This window comes from Eriocheir sinensis, chromosome 61 (assembly GCF_024679095.1).
Source record: "Eriocheir sinensis breed Jianghai 21 chromosome 61, ASM2467909v1, whole genome shotgun sequence".
In the NCBI taxonomy this organism is placed as follows: Eukaryota; Metazoa; Arthropoda; class Malacostraca; order Decapoda; family Varunidae; genus Eriocheir; species Eriocheir sinensis.
Genome location: NC_066569.1, coordinates 7,082,382 through 7,093,712, shown reverse-complemented (window position 1 = coordinate 7,093,712; position 11,331 = coordinate 7,082,382). Strand labels below are relative to the sequence as shown.

Sequence of the window (11,331 nt, the reverse complement as noted above, 5' to 3'; positions counted from 1 at the left end):
ACGCACTAAACATTGAGACAAAGCTCCATGTACTAAACATTGAGACAAAGCTCCACGTACTAAACATTGAGACAAAGCTCCATGTACTAAACATTGAGACAAAGCTCCACGTACTAAACATTGAGACAAAGCTCCACGCACTAAACATTGAGACAAAGCTCCATGTACTAAACATTGAGACAAAGCTCCACGTACTAAACATTGAGACAAAGCTCCATGTACTAAATATTGAGACAAAGCTGCACGCACTAAACATTTTAAGACAAAGCTCCACGTACTAAACACAAGACAAAGCTCCACGCACTAAACATTTTGAGACAGCTCCACGTACAAAACATTTTGAGACGAAACTCAACTATGAGATGAAACTTTAGCACTAAACATTTCGAAACCAAGCTTAACGCAGGAAACATTTTGAGACGAAACTTCAGCACTAAACATTTCGAGCCAATTAGCCTCAGAACATAACATTTAGATAAGAAAGCTTCGCGCACTAAACATTTTGCGACAACAAAGCTTGGCGCGCTAAATATTTTGAGACAACAAAGCTTCGCGCACTAAACATTTTGAGACAACAGGGGTTCGCGCACTAAACATTTTGAGACAACAAAACTTCGCTCACTAAACATTTTGAGACAACAAAGCTTCGCGCACTAAACATTTTGAGACGACAAGGCTTCGCGCACGAAGCATTTTGAGACAACAAGGCTTCGCGAACTAAACATTTTGAGACAACAGAGCATCGCTCACTAAACATTTTGAGACAACAAGGCTTCGCGCACTAAACATTTTGAGACAACAAAGTTTCGCGCACTACACATTTTGAGACAACAAGGCTTGGCGCACTAAACATTTTGAGACAACAAAGCTTCGCGCACTAAACATTTTGAGACAACAAGGCTTTGCGCACTAAACATTTTGAGACAACAAAACTTCGCGCACTAAACATCTTGAGACAACAAAACTTCGCGCACTAAACATTTTGAGACAACAAAACTTCGCGCACTAAACATTTTGAGACAACAAAGCTTCGCGCACTAAACATTTTGAAACAGCAAAGCTTCGCGCACTAAACATTTTGAGACGAAGCTTCAGGCACTTAACATTTCGAGACGAGTACTCCTGGCTGCCCCCTGACCCGTGGGTTAAGACGAGGGTGGGCCTCAGGACAGCCATATCTGGATGAGCGGAAGACACCCGGTGGTGGTGAACATGCGCTGTGGTGGAACAAAGGCAGGGCGGGTGTCGGGGGGGGATGGTGGCCAAGGCCGGGCGCCAGCCAATGCGACGTCGCCGTCCCGCAGCTGCCATTGGCTGAGAGGCGGTGTCGAGAAGGAAGCGGCGGGCGGCAGCGACCGGCTATATAAAGCTCCCCTCCTCCGCGCGCGGTTAGTAACCGACAGATAGTCGTGGGATGAAGTTGCGTCCCGTTCGCCCCGATTTGAATCTCTTTGTCTCCGGGAGGCAAGGCACGAGGACGGTTATCCAAGGGCAAGCTCAGAACTGAAATTGAAGAGGAGGTAAGTTTTCTTCACCAAGGAGTTAAGCAAGAAAAGAATATATGAAATTCTGTGCCGGTTGGACGATTGGGAGCCGGGCAGCCAATAAGGCTCAGCCACGCCTGTGAGTAGTTACTGCGCATGTCTGCCGCGCAGCGACGCGCGCAGCAAAGACAAAGCTCAGATATATCTTGTTACACACACACGTACATATATATATATATATATATATATATATATATATATATATATATATATATATATATATATATATATATATATATATATATATATATATATATATATATATATATATATATATATATATATATATATATATATATATATATATATATATATATATATATATATATATATATATATATATATATATATATATATATATATATATATATATATATATATATATATATACATACATACATACATACATACATACATACATATATGCACATCAGAAAACTTCAGTAGTACACCATTTAAATATATCGCCTCTTGGGGATGTACTCAAACTACTGCAGCAAGATGGCCGTGGATGACTTGATACTTAACAATGCCCTTCATGGCGGAAATTAACCTGTTGTAACTGGTTGCTGTGTTGATCACAACCCCGAGGAAGTACTTTGTCGAAAACACAAGCCGTTCGATATAACCTCATTCATTGGCAGCCTTCCTCTTGAAGTGTTTGGGGCCAATACATCCTCGAGTGTCATCAGATGAATCAACCTTGCGGCAAGGAGTAAGCGTGGGAGTGCTACATGCGTCAAGCCTTAAGTCAACTTGTAGGACAGTGCTTAGCTATAAGAAGACAAGTGGAAGACATGCCATGTGAACTCTGGAAGAAGTCATTGAGTTGCACAGCACAGCACTGCTAGTGACGAGTGGCGACTCATGTGAGTTATGACAGTGGTGAGCCATGGGCTGAGTCGTTATCTTAAAATACAGTAACTAGTGTATTGACGCTAAACTACCGAGTCATGCAGTTCGGGGGACGTCTGATTGGGGTCAGGGTGAGTCACGAGTGGTGAGTGAGTGGGTGACTCGGACGAATTTGAGGAGTCAAAACGGGTAAGCGCGAATCAATTATCAGATGTGACGTTGTGACGCAATCATTTGAGTCACGACCGTGATAAGTCAGTGGATGACTCGTGGGTGAAAGCGTGAGTCAGTTATCAGATATTGACGTGTGATAATGCAACATTGGGTCACGGCCGTGGTGAGTCAGTGTGGATGACGCGTGGTGAGTCATGGGTGGAGTTAGTTATCTGAGAAGTGACTCCTGTGGTGACTTTTTAGGGAAATCAAGATCGTGGTGAGTCAGTGTGGGTGACTCGCGACACGGGTGTGAGGAGTCATGGGTGGAGAGCGTGAATCAGTTATCAGTGTTGAGACTCAAGGTGGCGACGCTATCCACATGGAGTCAAGGTAGTAGTGAGTCAGTGTGGGTGACTCGTGGGACGTTTTTGAAGCGCCAGTTATTTGCTCGTGTGTGTGTGTGTGTGTGTGTGTGAGATGAGCGGAGCGCGTCAGTAATAATTATTCCCGCGCTCACGCCTTGTCAGGATCACCTCTTCTTCCTGCCCGCAAGTTGGCCCGCAACTGTCCCTGACTCCCTGTAGCCAGCCTGGGCGTGGCGTGACTTGGCGGGAAACGCTATAACTGCCAACCCCCCCCCAGCTTCTCTCTCTGCACCAAGGGTAAGGCAGACACGTGGACTCCAAAATGTCAAGGACTTCTGTGAGCATCGAGTGGCTGAGGCTATAATCTGGACAGGAGTTTACAGTCCCGCCTTGTTGGGGATGCACCTCATCCTACAGCAGATAGGTGGTGAATGGTTCCTTAATTCATTTTCTTCAACATTGCAAGCTCTGTACTCTGCAGTCGATTTGCACTCTGAGTCTGTGACTCTAATGTATAAAATATATTCGGCACATACTGATTGTGTGGTGCGGATGCGGATATTTATTTCATCACATATGTGGATGCGGATACAGATGTTTCCTTTATCAGAACTGCGGATGCGGATGTCCTGCGGATGCGGATGTCCTGCGGATGCGGACATCCGAAACATGACTAAATTATATTATATATATATATATATATATATATATATATATATATATATATATATATATATATATATATATATATATATATATATATATATATATATATATATATATATATATATATATATATATATATATATATATATATATATATATATATATATATATATATATATATATATATATATGGCCACACACAAAGATTTTCGGAGAGAGAGAGAGAGAGAGAGAGAGACGCCCAAATTATTCTTCAAGCCTTGATATTCTGGCCAAGTGGTCTTTCTGCCATGGCTAGGGAGCGAAGACCAGCCCGGAGCGTGGCGGGGCTGGTCGGGGCGCGGCGCAAGGCATGAGGGCGGGATCAATGTCACGGGGAGCGGTGTGCTCGGTGGGCGCCTTGTCTCCGCCCTGACGTCAGCTTTTCCCTTGGGCCTGCCGCGCCTTTCTCCACCCTCCGCTATCACGGCAGGGGTGTTGCTGGTGTGGGGATGGGAGTCTGGAGCTAGAACTTAGTGAAGTTTATTTTGGCCTCAGTTGTGATGGTCTTGGAAAACTTAGCCGCTGCATTAGGGAGTAAGTGATGATGGTGGGGGCATTCTGTTCTTGGCGCCGCAACTGCAGGGTCATATGGCGGGGGAGTACGTGCTGGAAGGGCGTCACCATTGCGTGTCAGACTCACTCAGTTATGAAGTCCGTTTAGGTTGGGCCCGCGGATACTTTACACTTAGAGGCATACGTTATAGCTGCGCGTGGCCTCGGTGCTCTATCTTCGTTGCATTAGCCCTTTAGCCTGTGGTAGGTAAGAACCCATTGCCCCGGGACACTGGGTCAGTGTGGCATTCGAGTCACCAATTTAAATACTATATATTTGATTGTGAAAAAGTTATACAGGTTTTATAAATGTTTTTCTTTTTTTTTTTTTTTTTTTTTTTTTTTTTTGAGGATAAAAATTGTGATTTTGTATAAATCTCATTTGATTTGGCAACGTTGATTATGCACTCGCCACGGAAACTTGCCGCACGAATTATCGCGGCTCTCTTAATGGCCCGAGGCCCATGGGTGCCACACTTAAATTACTCTCGCCTGTCACCTTTGAAATGGGGTCAACATGAACCACTACACCACCCATCACAACACCCACCTCACAAGACAAGTCCTGGAGGAGAATAAAACCATTTTTGACAAAGAAAGAGCCCTGGCGACTCACACTTCTAGAGGGTATTTGCACAACTACACAACAACCTACAAATTGACTATGGAGTCTGCCAGACTCCATAGGCCCATACAAGTTCTAAATAAAGGGGTGGTCAACTAAGGCGCAGCTTAGGTGACGTCAGGCGGTCTGTGTGAGGGGCCTCATCTCTCTCTCTCTCTCTCTCTCTCTCTCTCTCTCTCTCTCTCTCTCTCTCTCTCTCTCCACGGGTATAAAGGAACCTGAGCAAGCTGGCATCCCCATTAGTCCCTCTCCCGCTTGCTCCGGTAAAATGGCGCACCTAACATCACCATAGCCGATCCAGGATTCAGGACGTTTCCTAAGGTAGAGGAGGTAACGTTAAAATTGTATTCCGTAAAGAATCCCTATAACCAAAAACTAACTAAAATTATGAGTATTCTTGTTCTTGAACACAACATTGAATAAACAACCGAACAATAATATGAAAATACGTATAGCCACCGTTGCCAGATTGTCGTACTCAGAGCACAGTATTTACCGGTTTCTGACGCCTAACTACTGCCAAGAAACATCAGGATCTAACTCTTTAACGATAACTAAAAATTAGTTTCGTTATTGGAACTCAAAAGACAATTTGGGGTATGAAGTCGGGAAATATAATCGGCTGAGTACGACAATCTGGCAACATTTAGGCTGTAGCCCCTTGGCCCGAGGCAGCAGGCCCGTCATTTTGAGGGTGTCAGATACCTGAAATAGCAAATTTTTACTGTGCAAAGCAGGTGATGTAAGAACATAGGGAAACCGCAAGAGGCCGGGCGGCCTACACAGGACAGCTCCAGAATCCTCCCCCCCCCCCCACTACTCACGATGGGTGAGGTGTAGTTACAGGGGTTACAGGTAGAGGCTTGATCCTCGTTATACCGGCGGTATTAGGCACGCATCCAGTACCCCGTCACCTTACTGCACCCACACCTCACTGCCACCTGTCGTCCTCGTCCATGTAGCTATCCAGTCTACTCTTAAAACAAGCTATCGTCCCTGCACTATGTGATTGCTGAGTCTATTCCATTCCCCCACCACCCTATTACTAAACCAATGCTTGCCTGTATCTCTCCTAAATCTATACTTGTCTAATTTAAATCCATTACTGCGAGTTCTATCCTGCTGGCTAATTCTCAGTACTTTACTTATATCGCCTTTGTTGTAACCCTTGACCCATTTGAATACTTCTATCAGATCTCCCCGCACTCTTCGTCTCTCTAGTGAATGTAAGTTTAGATGTTTCAGCCTATTTTGATATGGGAGGTTCCTCAGCCCCTGAATCCTCTGAACTGATTCTAGCAAGTTGATGTCCATTCTGTAGTGTGGGCGCCAAAACTGGACGGCATAATCTAAGTGTGGCCTAACTAACGGTAAATAGAGTCTGAGGATGACCTCTGCACTCCTGTTGGTTACAGTCCTCTTAATAAAGACTAATACCCTGTTAGTGTTAGCCCTATTCCTCGCACTATTACATTGCTTCCTTAGTTTTAGGTCAGAGTTCACTTACACTCCCAAATCCCTTTCACACTCAGACCTGCCTATCGCTGTGGAGTCTAAACTATACCCGTGTAATGGGTTGCGTGTTCCTACACTAAGTACGCTACACTTGGTGATGTTGAAATTCATCTGCCATTTCTCTGACCAGGCTGACAGTTTGTTGAGATCCTCCTGCAGTGCTCTAGCATCCTCCCCTGTCCTAATAGTGCGTCCTATTTTGGTGTAATCTGCAAATTTACCTATGTCACTAGTTATCCCATTGTCTATGTCATTGATGTAGATAATGAATAAAAGCGGGCCTAAAACTGAACCTTGAGGAACCCCACTGGTAACATTACCCCATTCGGATTTTTTACCGTTAATGGTAACCCTCTGTTTCCTGTCGCTAATCCACGCCTTAATCCAATCAAATACCTTCCCTCTTATCCCATGAGCCCTGACTTTATTTAAGTCTCTGGTGAGGTACCTTATCGAAGGCCTTACTAAAATCAAGATAAACCACATCATAGCTCTCATCATTGTCAGCTGCCTCGTATACTCTATTGTAAAAGGATATAAGATTAGTGAGGCACGGCTTTCCTTCAGTAAACCCATGCTGTGAGTCGTGAATTAAATTATGTCTGTCTATATGGTCCCTAATACTATCAGCTATTATTGACTCAATCATTTTACCTATACCTGACGTCAAACTAATCGGCCTATAGTTCTCCATAGAAGATTTGTCTCCCTTCTTAAATATTGGAATAACGTGTGCCTGCCTCCATGAAACAGGCACCACCCCTGTGTCTAGTGACTTCCTAAATAGTTCTGTTAACTGCCCACTTATTTCAGTTTCACATTCCTTTATTACCCTGGGGAAAAGTTCATCTGGCCCTGGCGCCTTAGTGACTTTATCTATCTGTCTAATCACGAGCTCCCTACTTATGTTGATGTCGGTTAATTCTTCTACCTCTTCTCCCCTGTAGATCTGTTCTCCCTGAGGTATATCATCTAATCTTTCTTTGGTAAATACAGTTAAGAAATATCTGTTTAACGCCTCGCTCATTACCTCATCACTATCAATCAGTGATTCTCCTGACTTAAGCGGCCCTATCTTATCCCTAACCTTGGTCTTATAAAGCTGAAAGAAGCCCTTTGGATTGGTCTTTGCTTCCCTGGCAATTCTAATCTCATAATTACGTTTTTCCATACGTGTATTTCTCTTTACTGCTCTAGCTAAATCGTTGTAACTATCCCTTTGGTGAGTTTCCCCCCTTTTAATTCTAACATATAGTCCTCTTTTCCTTCCTATTTCAGTTTTTAGCCTGTCTGTCATCCATCGCGGGTAATTACCTGTTGACCTGACTTCCCTGTGAGGCATAAACTGTTTCTGTCCTAATTTAATCTCCCTGTCCAGACTATTGTACTCACCCTCCAAGCTACTGACCTGACTTGAGATGTCACTTAGTATTGTGACTTCGTGATCTTTCATATTTATCTATTGGTGGCAAAACTTAAATTACTAGTTTCATTTTTACTACTGACACGAATTTGTGACTGCTTATTACAATAGAATTTCACTCTAATAAGTAAATCAGACCCGACAGAAATATTACCAGTGTGTGTATGAATGAATACAAAGATAAGCACATACTTTGATTTAACTCTAGGATGTCTCGTGGATCATTAATAAATAAAAACAAAATATCCGGACAGGCTACTCTTTAGCCCGTTACCTTCAATGGCCCCCAAAATACAGTCCCTCCGCCAAGTTTGTACCCTACATTTGGTGATGTTGGGTGCGCCTATTCTCTCTCTCTCTCTCTCTCTCTCTCTCTCTCTCTCTCTCTCTCTCTCTCTCTCTCTCTCTGTGTGTGTGTGTGTGTGTGTGTGTGTGTGTGTGTGTAATAATAAAAGATAAAAGGAAGAGGAATCATTAGCAATATTTTGCATATGTGAGGTACTACTTTGTTGTTTCATATATTATGCATTTAGCATCTTAGCCAGAGATTAATAGAACCTTTATTACTGGAGTTCTTGGTACTTTTCCAGTAAATCCCGTATATTTTATTGATTTATTGTGCAGGATATAACACACACACACACACACATATGTAGCAAGGGCCCACCACACTTGCCCCATCCACCTGAGGGATGATCTTTAGCCAAGGTCAGCATCCACCCACCTGGACAGATAACCACTCCTAGCTAATTAAGTCACACCCTAGTGCAAATGTGGACAGTTACTCACTAATCGGCCTAAAGTGAGGTAGGAGACCCGCCCACCCTCTCCGCCACACACACACACACACACACACACACACACACACACACACACACAAGTATACCAGGGCAGAGAGAGAGAGATACACATACACACAGGTATACCAACACGCACAGACACAGACAGACACACACACACAAGTATACCAGGGCAGAGAGAGAGAGAGAGAGAGAGAGAGAGAGAGAGGGGGGGGGGGGGGGACATACATACAGACATCACGAGGGTAACACGTCAGGCGTGTGAGTCTTACATCAAACTCACACCAAGCTCATACAATAATCTACCTAACCGACATGTTTAATAAGGTTGGCTTACACTCGATTTTAATCCTTAGTGTAGCTGTCACGCGGTGACGCAGCTTTGTTTTCATAACATTTTGTTCCGCGGTTGATTGTGTTTTGGCCGCGGTTGATTGTGTTTTGGCTTAGAGATAAGCGGGTGCGTTAATGGGCAATTGTGTATAGGTTGGTAAATGAACAGTGCGTTTAGGGACAGTCATGTGTTGGAGTCCGTGTTGTGCTTTAGCGGTCGATACCGCTGTTGTCATCGGAAAATATTGCTGGTGAGGATGATGACACTGCAGCTACCGGAGCGAGTGGTGTCGCGGCCCGCGGGGCACCACACATTTATCCCACATTAACACCTAATGGGTGCGACAACAGTATATATATATATATAGATAGATATATATATATATATATTTATATAGATATATATATATATATATATATACAATGTATGAGAGAGAGAGAGAGAGAGAGACAGGAAAGGGGGAGAGGTTTGTTTGTAATGGTAAATGAGCGGGTGTGTGCATGTATAACAACAATAACAACAACAAAATGGAAGCGTGGAGGCGCAGGAGCTCACTTCTTGGTTCTCTCTATTCCAGGTCCATCGGGAGCAGCAATGGCCACTTCAACGCTGTGTCAAAGCTCACCGCTGGGGTCTCCCTCCGGCAGCCCCAGATCCTGCCTCTACATGCCGCGCCCCCATTCCCTCCAGCCCAAGGCAGACTGGCGTGCTAGCTTCGCAGACACCAACAACGAGAACAGGGCGGCGGCTTACCGCGGCCTCATGGCCACCAAGCCACTCATCCTCCGGCAGCACAATGGAGTCTGGCTGACTCCTCCGAAGCCAGTCCAGCCTGAGCTACAGTCCTCTGAAGAGAAAGCTACAGAGGCGTCACCTTCCAAGTCCAGACTGAGCTTGGGCCGAGTTGTCAAGGTGTTGCGGTGTCACGTGTGTCTGTCCACTGTCAAGGAGCAGCACTTCCACAACCATCTCTTCTTTGGGGCAATACGATGCGAACTTTGTTTCACCATCTGCCAGAATTGCCGTGACCTCGAGTGGATCAGTGCGGAAGCAGAAGTGGGGGATAACAAATGTCAACATAAATTCACATATTGCGAAGATCCTTACGAATATCTGTTACCGCGCTTGTGTGGCAGCGATGACCATGATATGGTCGGATCCTCGACGCTGCCCCACAACCTACGCGTATTGCAGAACTACTTGACCAAACTAGTGGGTCTCCAACTTAGAGAGCCCTGGAGCAGCGCTCTTAGGACATGCAAGAAGCATCTGCTCAGGGTATATACAAAATCGGATTCAGAACCCTCAGAGGAAGTTCCTTATCAGCAGGGTCCCCTCCCTGTGGCCAGTACCATGGAAGACGTACACGACAGTAAAGCTTCTCAAGAAGAAAGTGAAAGGTTGAACAGTGACATTACAGCGACGTTGGGGAGATCCAGAAACCCCAGTCCAGCGCGGCGAGACTCCAGGGAGAGTGAGGACTCTGACGATGGCCTCTTACTGACACAAAGCTATGATTTGGAGCATCTGGAGCAAGAAGTGGAGTACGTGGAGCTGGAGGAGAACAACAGGGTGTTACTTGAGCAAGGTTTTGAGGAGAAACTAAATTATTCAAGGAAACCCAAGAAGCGACGCAAAACTTCCAACCACAAGAAAACCAACAGATTGTCTGAACCTAAAAAGAGAACACCATCCCCTATTCATCAAAGTCAGGAAGAAGAGAACCTAGTGATGGAGGAGGTGGAGCTTCCTGAGGACGGCTATTACCTGATGGTGCGCGAGGCGGTGGAAGAATGCCCAATGTGCTATGAGCCTCTTTGTCCTAGCATGTGCACGGTCAACATTCGAACCTTCCTCTTCACAGTGCGCTGCCCTGAGTGTAGTCTCATCATCTACATGGTGCCAGACCTGCCTGATGGAATCAAGATTGTTACGGAGGACATCAATGGGAATGCAGGGGGGGTGCACAAGGAATCTGGGAAGTCTAAAACGAAAACTAATGTTAACCCGAAGCATTTTTTTGCTCGTTGAGTCTCCGGTGATTCATGGGCCATGTGATTGTCTCCATGGCAATGATGTACTCGCTGTTACCATAATAAACTTTTTTATACTGTTTTGTAACCGATGTTTTCATTCCCTGGAAGCCCCAATACTGTTGTTCTGGCATGTGTGGAAATTGCAGGGCCGGACAGCAGTAGTTTGTCTAAGTACATCCTCACAGGCACTTCGACAATGAGCAAAACTTCTCAAGCAGTCGGGTGCATGCGACGCTTAAAGTTGAGATATTACCATCATCATGGGTCCATATCAAGACAACTTACTAACTCATGACGCCAGGATCGTGCTAGACCAACAAGCACCACTAGAGGAGCACCAGGACTTATAAACCTGACAACAATCACGGTGCACATCATGGGCCGGGTAGTTCTGTGCTACCGAGAGGGTGTGAGTTCC

At 44.8% G+C, this 11,331-nt stretch overlaps 1 protein-coding gene across 2 annotated transcripts; it reads left to right on the top strand.

Moving 5' to 3' along the window:
* Positions 1–1,369: 1,369 nt before the first annotated feature.
* On the top strand, positions 1,370–10,998 carry LOC126986300 (uncharacterized). Of its 2 annotated transcripts, none has more exons than XM_050842278.1 (2): positions 1,370–1,520; positions 9,455–10,998. In XM_050842278.1, exon 2 carries the CDS (start codon positions 9,472–9,474, stop codon positions 10,906–10,908), a length of 1,437 nt encoding a protein of 478 aa, XP_050698235.1. In that variant the 5' UTR covers positions 1,370–1,520; positions 9,455–9,471; the 3' UTR covers positions 10,909–10,998. The 2 variants fall into 2 exon arrangements, with proteins under 2 accessions (XP_050698235.1, XP_050698236.1); XM_050842279.1 differs by lacking the exon at positions 1,370–1,520 and adding an exon at positions 2,075–3,217.
* The last annotated feature ends 333 nt before the right edge of the window (positions 10,999–11,331 follow it).